The sequence below is a fragment of the Eleutherodactylus coqui genome, chromosome 6 (assembly GCF_035609145.1).
Source record: "Eleutherodactylus coqui strain aEleCoq1 chromosome 6, aEleCoq1.hap1, whole genome shotgun sequence".
Lineage (NCBI taxonomy): Eukaryota > Metazoa > Chordata > Amphibia > Anura > Eleutherodactylidae > Eleutherodactylus > Eleutherodactylus coqui.
Genome location: NC_089842.1, coordinates 47,520,318 through 47,538,537, shown reverse-complemented (window position 1 = coordinate 47,538,537; position 18,220 = coordinate 47,520,318). Strand labels below are relative to the sequence as shown.

The 18,220-nt window shown below is 48.2% G+C and overlaps 1 protein-coding gene across 1 annotated transcript; it reads right to left on the bottom strand.

The window, feature by feature from the left end:
- Positions 1–2,284: 2,284 nt before the first annotated feature.
- Positions 2,285–8,607, bottom strand: YBX1 (Y-box binding protein 1). The gene is made up of 8 exons (XM_066606738.1): positions 8,324–8,607; positions 7,662–7,725; positions 6,705–6,738; positions 4,948–5,037; positions 4,186–4,491; positions 4,011–4,090; positions 2,877–3,142; positions 2,285–2,629 (listed from the first exon to the last, which is right to left on the bottom strand). Exons 1-7 carry the CDS (start codon positions 8,424–8,426, stop codon positions 2,908–2,910), a joined length of 912 nt encoding a protein of 303 aa, XP_066462835.1. The 5' UTR covers positions 8,427–8,607; the 3' UTR covers positions 2,285–2,629; positions 2,877–2,907.
- Between the last annotated feature and the right edge of the window lie 9,613 nt (positions 8,608–18,220).

The window sequence follows — 18,220 nt, the reverse complement described above, 5'->3', positions numbered from 1 at the left end:
GTTCGCTCCCACGTAACAAGCCGATAGCAGCTAAACCTACGCACGGGGCAGCTGCCAATGGAAGCACCACCCTGGCCGTAGGATACCACACAAGTGCCATCAGCAGCAGCTAGAGCTTTTCTGACAGCTGCCGGTCAAATGTCATGAAAACCCAAGCGCTAACCGCTGCAGCTCACGTAATAGGCCAAGCTTGTGTTTATATGGGCAATGATGCCCAAGTTTGTGCAGTTGCTAAACAGAACTAATGTTGATAACCCACTATTTTCAATGGGCCAATTTACAAGCATTATTTCTCTCGAATCAGTCGATATTGAAGTACTGCTGTGTCTTATTTTTGGGCAGATCTGCAGTGATATCACCCACTCTTTCCTATGGGGGGGGGGGGTTTAAAAATGGAGAAACATTTTCCTTTCAACTACTGGAACATCATTTTCCCTCATGAAAAATAAACTCATACTGCCATGGAGTCTTGCCAAAACGCATTGTAGAGTACAATGTAGAATCACCCGTATTGCACTTGCTTGTATAAATGGTGAAGGCCAGTTTTCAACAAGCATATAACAATACGGATCCATAATTTTTCCTATGACATTAGAACAGATCAACAAGGTAGGGGAGTTAACAGGCTGAACTGGACGGACATTTGTCTTTTCAGCCTTGCTCACCATGTCATCACTATGTCCAATTGAAGATACAAACAAGGATGCAAAGACAAGTAGATTGTGGTTTAAAACCAGCTGTGAAGAGTCCAGTCATGTGACCAGTCCCATCTACATTGTATCTGTATTAGTCCAAGATAGACCAAATACAGAGTTGGAAGTGCTCTTCTGAAGTCGGCCTTAGTGTTTGAGATGCATTTCCTAGACTGGCCATAACCGTATCCATGTCTGATCTCTGATAACGAGTCACTCTACCTGCCTTACAAGAATAGACACAGATCTTGGAGATAAGACATTGAACCTTAGAGTAATGAAGGGCCTACAGCAGTGTAGGGCGCGCTCACAAAACTGCCAGCGATTGTCTACAGCAAAACCCCAAACGCTGCACCTCAGTGTAAGTTTTACCAAGGTATTTGCTGCAGATCAGACTTCAGTCATTTGGAGAAACCTGCTGCAGACTCCTAAAACACCTAAAGGACATTAGCACCAAAAGCCACAGCATGATATGCCATTTACAAATGCAGCCTAAGGCCACCTGTCCACGGCCATTTTTGCATTGCGTTCCTCGCAGTGATAATCTGGCCACGGGGAACGGAGTGCACGCTTCCCATATAGTTATGGAAAGTGCAGCCCCCCTGTCCACGGGCAGAGAATCACTGCGATTCTCTGCAATGAGCCCGTCAGATAGGCTCACTGTGGAGATCCTTTAGCTGGCTTCTGCTCCCCGGTGGTGATCTGCCATGGAATATCGCAATGCCCATGGATGGGCAGCCTACGGGTACATTCATATGTGGCAGAAGTGCTGCAGTAGATTCCACATAAAATACTGCATGAAAGTCCACGCCATTGACCAGCAGCATGAGCACCCCCTAGAGGCTGCTGGGTGAAGGACACAATGGGAGCATTGTAGATGCCAAAATCTGCATATATGCAGCTGGTACCTGGCTGAAATTGGCACAGATTTTGATGCAGTATTTTAAGCAAAGATGCTGTGGATGTTCCACAACATTCCCATTACATGTTTATGTAGCCCAAGGGTACCGACAATCACCACTCCAGTGCCTTCACATAGGAGCAATAGATCAGAGAATGAAAGCGGAGCTCGCAGAGATCTTCCAGCATCTACTGAACAGGCAAATCATATTTTAAAAAGTTGTCCGTTAGCTCCAAATGAGAACTCAATTGTCACTTGTTTCAGTGAGCTTAAACTAAATGCCTGAACTCCGTATACTAACAGGTCCTGTTTTCACATAGGACAACTAATCGCTGAAAGTCAGGAGTGATTTTCCAGCTGATAGGGTCTTCCACCATTAGACACTCACAATATACACTGTAAGTTTCAGATCATGAAGGAACCCCAGATCTACCTAGCAATCACCAGTCTGCATCCTGTTGGGAAGCATGTAGACCTGGAATAAATCCACCACCGCCTAGCTATGCTGGGGGACCTTGCATATGGAAGTTTGATGCATGTTGTGCCACTTCTAGTCAACTGATATCAAACTAGATTTCAGTAAGATCAGGCAAGTGTGCAAGTTAGGACCTCAGCATATGACCCCACACCATCCACTCAAGCATCACAGGCTTTATCATGTATTGATTGTCCAGACCACAACAGTCACAACTTTACTTTGAGACCTTTATTAATAGATGCTTGCAATTTGTTGACTGTTTGAAAAAAATCAGGTGTACGTTTTATTACAAATTAAAAATGAGGTTCTTAAAAATCTTGGTTTGACCAGATAAGAAACAATTTAAAAACCTTTGCAGGTAAGATTGCGAAAAAATGTTTTTAAAAAACGTTTCATTCCCAAAAGGAGATCTTAGATAAAAAATAAAAACATCGCTGCAAGAAACCATGCAGGACGAGATCTGGTCAACAGCAAAAAGCAAGCACTTAAGGTCTTCAGTTCCAATTCTTTGTTCAATTTCTTATTGCTGGAATTTCAATCTTGTTTTTGATGACAAAACTGCAAGGAAATAAAAACACAAGTTTCTTAACATTGGATACATTTTTTTTTTTAACCTTTCAGGAAGTAAAATATTTATAGTTTGTTGTAAAAGCTTCCAAAAAGTTTGAAAGGAGTGTCTAAAGTTTAGCACTTTCATGCTTAAAGTTCTGGAAGAAAAACTATTTAATAAGTTAAAATTAAAAAAATATAGAAAAACTGTTGTGCCATTATGATAAAAATGTGCTCATCAGGATTAGACACTAACCCGGATGGTGGTAGAGGTGGTAAGCCGGTATTTACTCAGCCCCGCCCTGCTCAGCCTCGGGAGCGGACGTGTTTTCTGCTGATGTTTCGGCTGCCTTGGTCTCTTTACCATCTTGTGGTTTAGGGTTTTCTGGGCGTCTGCGTCTGTAATTAAAGTTACGGCGGTACCGACGTTGAGGTGGCTGTTGACCCTGGGATCCATCCCCCTGGTTCTCTTTATCTTCTTCATTGCCATCTTCTCTTGGTTGTCTCTGACGAGGAGGTCCCCTAAAAAGTTTAAAAGGAGAATTGTAGATTACAAAATGGTGCCATGGGCTTTTAATTACCAAGTTGATAGCCTGTTACCACAGAATCCATTTTTTAAAAAAGGGCTTCCTCACGAAGCCGACTGTCACATGCTGCATTATAGCATTAGAGTGTGTCCCTACTTGAGCCCAATATAAAAGCCACTCTGTAGAAGCAGCTCCCTGTTCTGGCTTGGCTTAAGCGATCCTTGTATTACATATGCCTGGCCAGCCATGACTTATGGTAAACTCATTGTGTTCAGAGGGATTCCCCCAGTAACCACATTCTGAAAAGGTGTGGTCTAATCTCAGTACTTCCTGGGTGATGCAATAAGCCCACGGCTGGACTTTTGATCACCATGCAGGGTGTTCCAGAGACTGCCTTGATGTTTCCATAACTTCCAATGTAGTGAATGGGAGTTACAGAAATGGGGGTAGCACAGCACATTATGCTGTCTGCACAACACCCATGCTACCAGAACATGTGGTGCCATTTGCACGACACCCTTTCACTTCAATGAAAGTTTCAGAAACTGCATAAAGCTGCTGTGATCTTTCTGCAAGGTGGTTGGGAAACCAGCCAGATTTCTAATCTGAGCCAGGAAGTGCCGAGCTGGACAACCCCTTTAACAAACATTGTCTAGAAAAAGGGATAATATTCTAGTCTTTAGTTTCCACTTCTGTGGCGTTCTAGAGGGCCGACTATTAGTGTTAATAGCCAACTACAGGATAATTCAGTAGCCATGGTGAGACACCTTTAATGTCATTTAGGAAGTGTTTGCCATTACACAGAAAGGCAAAAAAAAGTGAAGTGCAGCAATTATTTCATATGCCCCACAATTTATACATACCTGCGGAATCGTGGTCTGAAGCCTCTGTACATGTTCTGCCTCACTGGTCTGCCTTGATCACCTTGACCTTGGCCTTCTCCCTAAACAAAAATGTAATAGTGTTAAATACAGGTTTGTAAGAGGTTTCATAGAAGGGGGGGGGGGGGGGGGCCCTTCTACTTAAAGCTGAACTTACCTCAACTACTTCTCCTTGTACTGGGGCATTATTGTACTGTGGTCTGCGCCCATACGGTCTCCTCAAGTAGTATGGAGGATAACGACGCCTCCTGTAAGGACGTTGTTGGTTAGCACCCTCTCCTTCTGCCGCATTCTCACTTTCCTCGGTCTTCTCTCCACTTTCACTGTTTTGGTAGTTTTGCTGGTAATTGCGTGGAGGACCTCTGCGACGTGGATAGCGCCTATAATGGTTGCGATCTGCTGCATATTTGCTGCCTTGGACTGGAACACCACCAGGACCTGTTACGTTTGCTGCCTCTGCCCCCTATGGAGAAAAAGCCAGTTAAAAGACAAAATCTACAGCCTTAAACTAGATGCAGATCTTCAGATTCTTCTGTAAACTGAAGGAAAACTTTTTTTTTTTTTTTAAGTCAAAAAGTCAGCGCTGGAGAAAACAAGTACTGGTGGCTTAAAAAGTGCCAGTGCATGCAGGGTTAACAAAGATGGCTGGATTCATTGTAGCAACTAGAATCTAACCATAGAAGTTATACAATCACTGCCTGCACCGCTGCAGAGACAGGTTAGTGTGGCATACTACTGTAGTCCAACAGCCTTTATTTGAAGGCCAGTCATGTAGGGTAATCCAGGTACTAGATGGACCTCATTTTAAGCTACTCTAGTACTTACGTAATTGAGTTTCTTTATATGCACCCTCTGACTTGTACAGAGGAACGAAATAAAGACTACAAACAAGAATTAGCCAATTCCATCTAGGCCTCACCTTCTCTCCCTCCACCACATCGAACTCTACAGTCTCTCCATCTCCCACACTGCGAAGATACTTCCTTGGGTTGTTCTTCTTAATGGCAGTCTGGAATAAAAAAAAAAATAACTGAAGCAAATAGACAGAAAGTTTAATATACAAGACAAGTGGCAATAAAGCTGGTGCTCAGATAGTGAAGCCTGCGCTACCTCTAGCAGACATGAAGGCCTCTGGGGGGGGGGGGGGAGGGGGGGTTACTACAGAAAAGGTGTATAATCACCCAATACACTACAGAGGGGGAAAATCCACAGCTGCCTGCTCGGGTGATCAGTTTAGCTTTGTCCCAAAAGGCGATTATACTGAATAATCATCTGTACACATTAGTGCATATTCTGCACCATAGAGGCATGGTATTTCAACTTGGCCCAAGGAGGTGCAGAGGGGATGGGATACCTCAAGTGATTCCCAACTCCAAATAAGAGTCTACACTAAACAAGCCATTGTTTTAAAGCTGACTGAAAGTCCATGATAAAAACCCGTAAATGAATAGGAGGCGGTTTGTGCATTTACACCGCATGATTATCACTCAGATTCCAGTGATAATCATTCCATGTAAACAGCCCATTAATAGTGCCAGCATGGCTGTATATGGACAGCTATCATCCAGACAGTCACTTGATACAGTGAATGTTTCATGTAAACACCAACCAACACCATGAGAGGAATCCCTCAGCAGTGGCTTTGTTTCAGCTCACCTGAAGGTGGTTGATTAAATGTTTACACCAGATTACAGTCATTGTCTGACAACAACTAGTTAGCAGCTTTGCAGGAAGGTGTGCGCATTAGCAGGCACAAAAACAAAGTGAATCACAGTGGAAGATTACAACTATTAAGGTGAAGTGTCCCATGTAAAGCCACCCTAACCCAAGTACTAGTGAGGGCAGCTGTGCCATGCATAGTGGCAGTGGACAACGCACTTGCTGGGCATTACACCATACATACAACCCCTATAAGTTAGACATGCATGGTCTTTAAAGTCTGCTCGCCCATGCACCGACATGGTAGGCATAAACATTAAGAAATAAGGGTGCATTCACACAGGCAGATGAGTTTGGGCCTGAGATTCTCAGGTGCAACTCACAGACACCACAAACACATCTGTGTGCAGCTAATACCCATGAGCACTGGATATAGCATGTCTGATATGGATGCTTGTATGGACCAAAGTTGGACAGATTGCATCCCCCCACCCTACAGACACCTGTGTACAGCCCAACTGACTAACATGTTTGTGTGCCGGCCATGAGGTACATGGACAGCAGATGATCAATACCATGCGGTCCAGCAGCACAAGCCTGGCAGCTTCCTCTAGTAGAGGTCATACAACACTGCTTGTTAACATAAGATAACTGGTGAACTAATAACGGTGATATAAAACTACGGCGTGCCGTGTACTGTGATTCTGAGATCAGAGGATTACTTGGGAAGCAGGCTTTATTGTAGGAGATGAAAATTAGTATCTCTGCTTCTTGTTGTATCCTGCTGTGTATTACAGGTAATATGCAATACCAGGCTTGCATTCACTTTTAATTGGGCCTCACAGCGCTTGAGAAGTGTGCAAAAAATAAAATAAATCACGGCACGCACCATCTTGGCACATATTACATGACAAGATGGTGTATGAGGAATGTCCGCACACAGCGAGTACACATCGGTGTACCTTATACAGTACTTGTGAAAGCTCAATAAATCTTACACTTATTGGAAATGCTCACCTGGTGTACAAACACATCTTCCTTGGTGTCATTCCTATAGATGGGGAAGAAAAAAAAAAAAAAAAAAAAGTTATTGATAAGAGTACTAAAGACACAGCAACCATGACATGACATAGGCCGCCTGCACACAACGGTCGGATCCTGCAGTGGAACCTGACTCTGTACCTGTCTGGATTCTTTATTTTGTACTGCAGGTGTGCTGGATGCTACTAGGTGGTGACGCGGATCCTGCGGCCTTTCCGCAGTGATTGCAGAAGGGCCGCAGGTCGGACGGCTTCCATTGACTGCAATGCAAGTTATCCCTTTGGAATCTGCTTAGAACTAAAGCATGCTGCAGTTTTCCACCCGGTGAGTGATAAACCGCAGTCGATTTCTGCTTGTGGGAAGGAAAGACCACTATGGAAGGTATTTCCTGTGGAATCCAGAGGCGGACGCCCGCTCCGGTTTCCACAATGCAAAAACCAGCCATGTGCAGGCGGCCATAGAAAACTGATGGCACAACAAAAGGAAAATAAAAAAAATACACCACCACCCAGGACCCATTAAGTTCGCCCTTTCATTTCTTAGGGCAAACCTATGCTTCTCCCAGGCAGCCTGAACTAAGATGTATTATTGATTTGCCAGCCACACCTGCTGGAAGTTTCTTCCAAGCATCTACTACTCCTTCGGTATGTGTGATATGTCCATCTATCTATATCCCCAACTGATCTCAGATTGTGCCCCTTTAGTTTAACAAGGACCCTTCACCTATGACCCCTAGTAGAGCACAACTAAAAGCCACATCCCATGTAACCATCTGCAGTTGAGGGGAATCAGCCCTGGCAGCCATCACTTCCCAGCAGCCCCTCCCCCACAGTGAAGGCAGAGCATGGAAGGGACAGTTTGTTATAAAGTGGTAACATTGTGTCCCTCTGCTTACAGATCATCAGCTATGTAAACACAACGCCCAACACTCACCTGTTAATGAAACCATATCCATTACGCACGTTAAACCATTTGACGGTGCCCAAAACCTTGGTTGCTGCCAGGAGGAGAGAAGGAGGGAAAAAAAAAAGTGATCAGTAAATGGATTGTGTAATTACAGGGCAGATGTTTATCAGAGGACAAAGTCTGTTAGCAACCAGTAGAGGAGGGGTTAAACGAGGCAGTCCCTGTGGCTGCTCCCTCAGCACCATGATGCTTGCAGGCCTGTAAGTCAGGGCAGCGCCTTCACTAGAAAGCACCAGTGAGCCACCACGTGGCTGGAGCCGGGCCAAACCACTACGAGGCCCCCCCTCCACGCTCTAGTATTCCACACACACAGAACCGGCCCCGCATGGAATGGTTCGCCTCACGCTGTACACTAGAGAGGAGAAACCAATGCGGGCGGCGCCGGGACACAAAAGCTTCTGACTAGGCCGCGAGCAGCCAGCGGACATTTTGAAGGCCCCAGGAAGCGGTGACGTCACGGCCGTGAGGCGGGCGGGCGCCTGAAAAAGGAGGAGGAGTGGGGGGGGCATTCACAACGCGTGGCAAGCCAACCGACTGCGCCAACGACGTTAACCCCTTCACCGCCAGGCTATTAAAAACAACCTCCCCTCCCCACCGACACCTACCCCGCTCCGTTACCGCACACTTACCGATGACCTTCTTCTCCCCCACAGTGGCCGCCGGTTCCGGGCCTGACTTGCTTTCCAAGGCGGCTGGCTGCTGCTGCTGTTGAGTTTCGACGTCGCTGCTCATGGTGTTAATAATAATGGTTTGTGGTTCCCTTCAGAGGTGGTGACTCGGGCCGGCGGCGGCTCGTCCGTTATACCTTGACCCCGGGTGTTGATGGTAACTTAGGCCGGCGGTGGGGGGCTGCTGCCTTCGAGCTCCCTGCTGTCCGCTCTCCGCTCCCGCTACCGATCGAACTGCCTGAAATGACGTTTACAGACGGGTTAATCATCGCAGACTGCCCGCCCCCCGCGCGCGCCCATTGGCCGTTGGGCTCGTCAGTTAGGCAGCGCTCGCGCTCATAGGCAGAAGGGAACGTCGGTCAAGCGGAGGCGCGCCGTGATTGGACGGAGGTTTTCGCGGAGGGCCGCTATTGGCTGAAGAAGATGTCTATCAAAAGGATTGGTGGGATTAAGTCTCGACCGTGGCCTCAGACGGCACCAGCGCTGTACTGAATACTAACACACAGTGCTGTGAGGGGGAGGGGAGGAGGACGTGCTGAGCGCATAGACAGGGGGGCACAGATTTACCCCGTTTGTACTGCCCCCCCCTTCCCTCAATGACCCCTATAAACTCCTTTAAGGTGGGGCAAAAACACTGCTGCTAATTTCAGACCCTTTATCTCCACAGACATGATAGGGTTGTATAGCGCAGACTAGCGCAAAGCATTGTCATCGCCTGACAGTCTACGGACGATGGAAACAGGTCCTTGTTCGTAACGGCGCAATTCTCTAGGCGATTCAGTGCGGTTCTCACAGAAAAACGTAAAGAAATGTTGATTTTCTCCCTCATGCATTTACGCGGGCGAGCCTGACATCGGTCCGAGAAACTCCGTGACTGACATGCCACTCTAAAACGTGCGATTCTGGGCGCGCACGATGCGTTTCGCATGTAAACCCCACCCCCGCCTCGCATCTACGTACGTGCGAGTTTCACAAGCGTGAGAAAAAAAAACGCAAGTGCTTCCAATAGTTTCACTGGTAAAACTCGCATCGCACTGACATGGCGGGCGACGACGGTGCGCTTTTTAAAAGATCCCATTCAGAAATAATGCGCCATTCCTTACGTGAAAGCATCGCTGCGAGAGAAAAGTCGCACACGTTGAAATCAATGTCATGTTTCCACGCACACGTTCCATCCATATCGCAATCAGACGGAACTCGCACGCGAAAATCGCCCGTGTGAATGCACCATAAGGCTGGCGTCACGCGGGTGTGAGCGCATTTACGCACAAATTTGTGCCGCGTGTTTTTACGCAATGGGTGTTGCGGGGTTTTTTTTGTGCGCAACTGTGCATGTTTTTCCGTACTTTTTGCGCACGCTCCAATTCATTAAAAAGAGCCATTAAGTCAATTAGTTCGATGCGTGCGCAGAAAAGTGGAGCAGTATTTTTTTCCCGTGCGAATGACATGCGCGTGTCAGCTACGTTTACGTGAGCGCGCCCATTGAAATCAATGAGTGTTATTCACTGAGTATTGCGCATGCCAAACGCCGTGTAAATACGCCCGTGTGACACCGACCTAAGGCCGGATTCACATAAACATATTTGCGCAGTGTAATACGCGCAAAATAAAATTGCACGCGCAATACGCTGAGAACAGAACCCGCCGATGTCAATGGGTTTGTTTGTATAAGCAAATTTGCGCAGAGCGCTCTATTGTCCATTTGCGCAGAAAAAGAGCACATAGTGAACTTATTTCACTAATTTCCCATTCCAATGAACGGGGGCGTGGCCGCGTGTTTTTCTGCACGTGCAAATGTGCGCAATTTGCGCACGCAAAAAGTGCAGTAAAACACGCACGCAACGGCCACTGTGTAAATACCCAGCATAAAGGCGCTCCTGCCCGTTCCACGCGGTCCTAAGGCCGCTCTCACACATATAGCTTTTTACCGCGAGTAGCGCGGTGTCCCGAGCGCCGCACTAACACTGGTGCAACGCTCCCAATAATCAGATCTGCGCTCGAACGCGGTGTCTGTAACGCTGCAATTTTCTAGCGCCGTCTCTTCTATATTTCAGCGTTTTCACGTTTTTTTAATGCAATCCGTCACAATAATGGTGCGATTTAAAAAGCGCTGTCAAATGCTTCAAAAACGCTGAATCGCGGTAAAATGCTGCGGTTCCGAGCGGCGTTTAACTGAACACGTGTGGGAGTGGCCTCAGGGCGCCTTCACACTTGCGATCGCGATATCGCTGCGTTTGTTTGACGCAAATGCCAATAGAATTTTCTAATGTTAAAAACGCATCGCACAAAAATGGCGAAGCACAAACGTGCGATTTTTGTGCGACGCGTTTTTAACATTAGAAAGCCCCAAAAACGCAGCGATGTCGCGATCGTAAGTGTGAAGGCGCCCTGAGGCTGCTTCATATGGACGATTCTCTGCAGCAAAGTACCGTGTGTCAAAAAAAGTGCATCTAATAGAACCAATGGTTTCTATGGAAACCTTCAGATGAACGATTTGTAGCCGCGACAAAAAAAAATCGTGACTTTAATTCCCGGCTGCGTGAAAAAAATAGGTCATGACCTCTCTTGTTGCAGAAAATCACAGAAGCCTCCATAGACTCCTATGGGAGACTATGCGAGGCGGCCGGCAAAGGAAGATTAATTCCCCAGCGCAGATGCAGGGAAGAAGGAATTCCACAGCAGCAGGGATAGAGGGGTTCCCCTGCAATGGAGAAGAAGGAATTCCCCAGCAGCAGGGAGAGAGGGGTTCCTCTGCAGGGGAGAAAAAGGAATTCCCCAGCAGCAGGGAGAGAGGGGTTCCTCTGCACGGGAGAAAAAGGAATTCCCCAGCAGCAGGGAGAGAGGGGTTCCCCTGCAGGCAAGAAGAAGGAATTCCCCAGCAGCAGGGAGAGAGGGGTCCCCCCCTCTCTCTCCACTGCTGGGGAACTTCTTCTCCCCTTCAGGGGAACCCATCTCTTCCTGCTATGGGGAATATCCCTCCAGCTCCGCTGAGATGAAGGGAAGTCCCACGGAGAAGGGGGTTCCCCTGTGGTTTTGCTTCATCTCTCTTTCTCTCCTCCCGAAGCTGCAGCACTTCTTTTTCTAAAACACGCAGCTCCCAATGTGTGAATAGGCAATTTCACGGCTGATTAAGTTTGGGACTTGATAGTGGGAAATAGTCCATTCACGTAATTTTCTGTAGCGCTAGCTGCAGTTTTTTTGCGCAGCTAACGTCTTTCGTGAATTTGTAGCGCGTGTGAAGAAGTCCGACAAGTGGTATTATAGAAGCGGTAATGGTGTGCTTTCTCAACTGCTGGGCTTAATCTGCAAGTGCAGCCCAGCAATTGGCACTATTACCCGAGCATTAACGGCCCTTATACACAGGCCCATAATATGGCCCAGGCATTTTTTTGCTCGATCATCGGACCACATAAATTTGCCCCCAGACACTCGTTCATCGGCTGATTGGGCCGTTCATGCTGCAGGAAAAAAATGGTAGTCAGCAGTTCATCTTCCTGTATGAATGGAGGAGGCGCTGCCGACAAACACGTTACTGTATTGGGGAGGAACGCATCATGCAGCAGTCTGTGGGATGGCCATTTGAAGGAGCGTCAATTTCGTTGATCGTTGGTGGCCGATCACGCGCACGCTAATGGCCAGGCTGCCCTGTTCTTGCAGGTGCAGCCTGGCAATTTCGAGAATAAACGAGCATTAGAGACCTTTCACATGGAACGGAATAGGCCGCACCGCAAGCCGCAGTAAATTCTGCACCAAAGTCTGCGCCTCAAAATCCCAATAGGATACTATATATATATATATGTCAGCCATAGATGGGTGGTGACCCACCATACAGGATATCAACCCTGGCTGATATGACAGCGGGTTGCCCTGTATCTCCAAGGTGGGCCACACTGGCTATTAGTATATGCAGTCACTCCTCCCCAAACTGGGCTGGGTTGAGTGGGTGACTGCATATTAGCCTGCCGGGAACAAGCTGCTCCTCCACACATTATTGTCTGGCTGACTACATATTTTCAGGGCTTAAGGCCATTGCGCCTGCCCTACGGCGATTGTGCCGGTGGCGATTGTGCCTATGGCGACCGTGTCTGCTTTGCAGACTTTCAGGTACTTTTGGCTTTTTCAGTGAATATGTGTTTTTTTCTTTTTCCTCACCTCTGTGATTTTCTACTCCAAAATTAAGCCCTGCTAACAGTTAATTAAAAAAGTAAATTTAAATAGTGTCCAGGCAGCTATACATGTAAAAAAAAGTTAAACCTTTTTGAACAAAAATTAATATACGACACTGTCTTATTTTCGGGGAAACACTGTATATATTGCGCAATTCCTCAGGAAAAAGAAGACACCTGGAACTCATTAGACTAAATAGCCATTTATATAAGGGCACAGTTGTGTCCCGTGCTCAAAAATCCATCCCCTGTGAGCACAAAAAGTACAGTAAAATACGCTGAAACGCAAAAAAGACCTCGTTCACAAATGCACAGCGCTGAGTCGGACACAAATGCACATCGCCCCTGTAGAAGAGAGGCCTTATGGGCCCCCAAGGCTCCTGGGCCGGGTACAACTGCATCCCCTGCATCCTCTATAGTTACAGCCCTGCAAGCTAACATTACCAAGGCCTAATCATCAGCACATCCAAGGAAAACTGCAGAGCAATTCTCTTCAAAAGCTTACATCTCCCCCCTATCCATAGCAGTTGTAACATGGGGAACTGAAAACACTGGGGTCTGTCGGACCCTTACACACATGTTCTGTAGCTCAAGACCAAATCTAGCAGCGGATGAAACACAGATGTACAAAGAGTCACCTGATTATTTCCGTGATGTGGCGGGCAGCGGAGAGGTAGAGTGTCACAGACCCTGCAGAGTGTCAGAGACCCCGTAGAGTGTCAGAGACCCCGTAGAGTGTCAGAGACCCCTGCCGATTCTAGATTTCCGAGAATCGCATACTTCCCCACTCTTCACAATGTAACATGACTAAAATATATACATTAAGGCCGCCTGCACACGAGCGGGTCGGATCCGGCAGCGAGAATTCTCGCCACGGGACCCGACCCGAGAGCCTGCAGGGACGAGCGCGTACTCTCCCGTGCCTGGCAGCCCCAGCTCTTTCATGTGCCGGCTGCGGCGCAGCCGGCGCATGCGCAGACCGGAGCCGGCGGCCGGGTGAGTGCGTGCCCCGCACAAAAATAGGACATGTCGCGGTTTGTTTGCCGCGTGAGATTTTGCGCGGCCAAACCGCAGCCGTCTGCATAGGAGTGCGTATTGTAATGCACTCCTATGCAAACTTTCAGTGGCGGAAATCCCACGTGAAATCCCGCGGCGGGATTTCCGCCCGTGTGCAGGCGGCCTAAAGTTGATTATTTCTGCATGTTTTTAAATTATTTATACCCTTAAAAAATAATAAAAACAAGTTATTGTAAACATCCAGTTCATTACTGCGAAAAAAAAGTCAACTGCAATATATAGGAGACTGTGAGACCCCACGTCCATGGATGTGTAACAAATAAATCGTGTCCACAGTTGAAGGTTAAGAATATCGGCTATCGTTAACCCTTTACCAATCCACTGTCTGACGTCTGAAGACATTATGATTTAAGGCTGTACAGCTCCAATGTTGGAAGACGTCCGTCGGGGTTCTCTTACTGTATATTGCCAGCTTCTCTGCTGTCGAAGCCTATCCAACGTGTCACCTCATGCAGTACTGGCTTTAGCCAGCAGATAGTGTGGTTGTATAATGGCAGAAAAAGAGTAAGCCCCCTAGGAAAACCAGGATACAGATTGGATTGGAAAGGGTTAAGGGTAATTGCAGACGGCCTGGTCGAATTCTCGCAGCGGGATGCGACCTGTGCCCTTGCAGTGACCCGCGGCTCACCGCCTCCGGTGTCTTCTCTCTGTCCTGCGATGTGCCGCCTGGCGCACAGCTGCACATGCGCAGAGCAGAGTCGGCGCGCCAGCAGTGATGTTTCTTTGTGGGCCTCTGCGAGGCTTGCGAAGAAATAGGAGATGCCACAATTTTATTACCGCGCGGGTTTTCATGCAGTCAAATTGCATCTGTTTGCATCGGTTTGCATAAACTAATGCAATCCTATGGCAGCATTCAATGGCGGAAATTCTGCGCAAAATCTCGCCGCGGAATCAACGCCCATGAGCACACAGCCTAAAAGGGGTATTCCCATTCTCGGGAATTCTATTCCAATGTGTTGGAAATCACAAAGCAATGCACTCACCACAAGGCTAATTTCACACAGCTGAGTGTGATGTTGGGCCGGGAAACTCAGCCCGATATCGTGCTCGCCAACATGCGATGCCCCGCGGATGCAGGCCGTTTTTGTGTTAAAACCGCCTTACATCACTTCAGGAAAGTAGTGATCCTCTGCCATGGCGGAGGATCGCAGAGTGTTTCCCATTGTTTTGAGTGGGTAAACCTCGTATCAGACTCACACGCTCCTCGCAAGCCATGCAATGCTGCTCTGGCCCCATTAAAAACAATGAGTGATGCAAGGGAACGCCCAAAGATAGCACATGCCGCAATTTTTTACCACGCCGCGATGCAGGAAAAATCACTCATGTGTATGACCCCATTCCAAAGATTTTCTAGGCCTTCATCCAAAATGCTCCGTTCTCCAGATTTTGCAGCTATTGATTCCTCTGTCCTTTGTCCAACCACCTCTTCTATGGAAAAAAATAGTAGAGGCGGCCGGCGCTAAACAACTTCATCTACATCTGATCGCCGGGATCTCGGCCCCGCCACCAGCTACCACCGTGCCCTGCTATTTGAAGAGGTGGTCGGTTCCTCTGACAATGAGCAGTAAACAAGCAGAGGAATCAATAGCTGCAACATCTGGAGAACGGAGCACTTTGGGAATAAACACTCTCATGGGTGAGGGCATTGTTTTGTGATTTTGAACACATTGAAAAAGGATTCCCAAGATGGGACTACCGCTTTAAATACCTGAACACGTTAGAGAGCTATTACACGACGCTGCTAGTGTAGCTCTAATTGGCAAGTTATCGTAAATTGTGAGGCCTCATGTCCACGGGGACAGATCCGCAGCGGGTCACCCGCATGCGTGATCCGCGCCCCATAGGGATGCATTGGACACACGCGGGTAATTAAATACCTGCAGATGTCATTTTTCCTTGAAGAGCGGATTGCGTGTGCGGGAAAACACCCGCAGCATGCTCCATTTTAGTGCAGGGCTCCCGCGGGGACGGCTCCCGCAGGCTTCTATAGAAGCCGTCCGGATCCGCGGCACACCCGCACTTGAATTCCTGCTCTCTGGCACGGGAGAGCAGGAATTAAAAAAAAAAAAAGAGAGTGCGCGGCGCATGCGCGCTGCTGGCGTGCCGAGCACATCCGCCAGGCCGAAGAAAGAAGATCCGGCCATGACGGAGGGCAGATCCGCAGCATCCGGACAGGTAAGTAAATCTTCTTTTTTGGCCTCAAGTCCGCAGGAAAGGAAGGACCGGCTACGGATTCTCCATGAAGAATCCGCAGCGGGCCTGAATTTTCCCTGTGGACATGAGGCCTGAGTGTTAGGCCGCTCTCACACGGACGTATTGTCATTGCGCATTGCACACGCAATTTTCCCCGCATGCGACACAAGATGCCAAAAGCCCATTGATTTGTATTGGGTCACCAGCGTTTTACTCTAGCAGAAAAAAAGATGGCAGCATGCTCTATCTTAGCACGTATTACGCATGCATACACTCCAAGATAGTGCATGGGCATTGCACCGGCTCACAAGGTTGGGTTTGCCCGGCCTTAGTGGCATCCGCTGGCACTGGTGTACCAGAATCCTTTGGGCTCCCCTCCCCTCAGTGTTCCAGACAACAAATGACTGTAAATGACGTGAAGCGATTGTTCATTCAGTTTGGTTCAGATGTAAATGAATCCACATCAGAAATGTGGGTGAATCATGGAGAACAAAAGTAAAGCCTTAGGTCCTTATTACGGCGCCTATTATTATGCACATAACTAATCGAACAATGATTGCGCTGAATGTGAATGGCTGCCGCTCCGCTCTGTGAATGCGGTTACACAACATATTCCCCAAATGCAAATGTAACTGCTGTCAGAAACAAGTTGTAAAGGAAAAGTGAGCCGCTCCTGCCTTAAAGGGGAAACGCACCATTTTTTTTGTAAATGAAGGCTGGGACAACATAAAGTCAAGGTCAATAATCTTAAAGAGACGGTCTCATGGGAATGAAATGTAGCATTATATGGCAGCCAATCTAAAGAACGCACGATAACATAGTATGTAAGGCCACCTGCAGACGGCCGGGTTGGAACCCGCTTCGAGAATTCTTGCAGTGGGATGCGGACCCGTGCCCCTGCAGAGGTCTGCGGCTCACCCGCTCCCGGCATCTTCATTCTCTGCTATGTGCCGGCTGACGGCCAGCCGGTGCATGCGCAGAGAAGAGCCGGCCCGTCACCACTGACATTTCTGTGCGGGCCTCTGCGAGACCCGCATAGAAATAGAGCATGCCCCGATTTGTTTTCCGCGTGTGATTTCATGCGCACAAATTGCGGTCATTTGCCTAGGATTGCGTTTTCTAATGCAATGCTATGCAGGCGGGCACGGGCGGAAATTCTGCAGGGGGCCTATGGCTGTAAAAAACAACATATCCATCTAGTTCAGCCTATTATCCTACAATGTTGATCTTAGGCCACTTGCAGACGGCCGGGTTTGATCCCCTGCGAGAATTCTTGCAGCGGGATGCGACCCGCGCCCCTGCAGGGACCAGTGTGGCTCTCACCTGCTTCCACGGCTCTCTGATGTGCCAGCTGCCGCCCATCCGGCTCATGCGCAGAGCGGGGCCGGCGCGCCGGTAGTGACATTTCTGTGCTGGGCTCTGTGAGACCCGCACAGAAATAGGACATCCCGCAATTTGTTTTCCGCGTGTGATTTCACATGGACAAATCACGGCCGTCTGCATGGGATTGCATTTTGTAATCCTAGTGATTCTTCGCTCGCGGGATTCAAATCACGGCATGTTGCAATTTGCCGCTATTCTCCACAGTGAGCCTATCTATTAGATAGGCTGACCGTGGAGACCTGTCAATGCTCCCCACTCCTCCCCCACGGCAGAATATCGCTAGCAATATTACACCTTCCTGTGGAAAGGCGGCCTTGGGTTTTCATTGCGTTCCCTGCAGCGATAATCCGGCCGCGCGGAACGTTGGTATGGAGAGCGCCCCCCCCCCCCCCATCTACGAGCGGAGAATCACTGCGATTCTCAGCTCGCGGCCGGCAAATCGCAGCATGCCGCGATTCTCCGCTGTCAGCCTATCTGTCAGATAGGCTGACAGTGCAGATCCGTCTGCCGACTCCTGCTCCCGGGCGGCAGTATCCCGCGGCGGAGATACCGCATCACCCGTGGACAGGCAGCCTTACAGTTACAGTCCTGCGTATAAACAGATAAGGGGAGAGATCTCTGTATTGTCCCCTCATATATTTACACTTTGTAATTAGTTCGCCCCTCAGCCATCTTTTTTCTAAACTAAATAACCCTAATTTTGCTAACCTCTCTGGGTATTGTAGTCCAGCTATTCCATTTATTACTTTAGTTGCCCCCCTTTGTACCGGCTCATGCTCTGATATGTCCTTCTTGAGTACATATCCCATGTGTGGTCTGACCAGTGACTTGTAAAGAGGAAGAACAATGTTCTCGTCATGCGCCCCCAGACCTCTTCTGATGCACCCCATGATCCTATTTGCCTTGGCAGCAGCTGCCTGGCACTGGTTGCTCCAGTTAAGTTTAGAGTTCATTAAAATCTCCAAGTCCTTTTCCATTTCAGTGTTACCCAGTGGTTTCCCATTTTGGCCTCCTGCACATGGGCAGAAATTCCACTGTG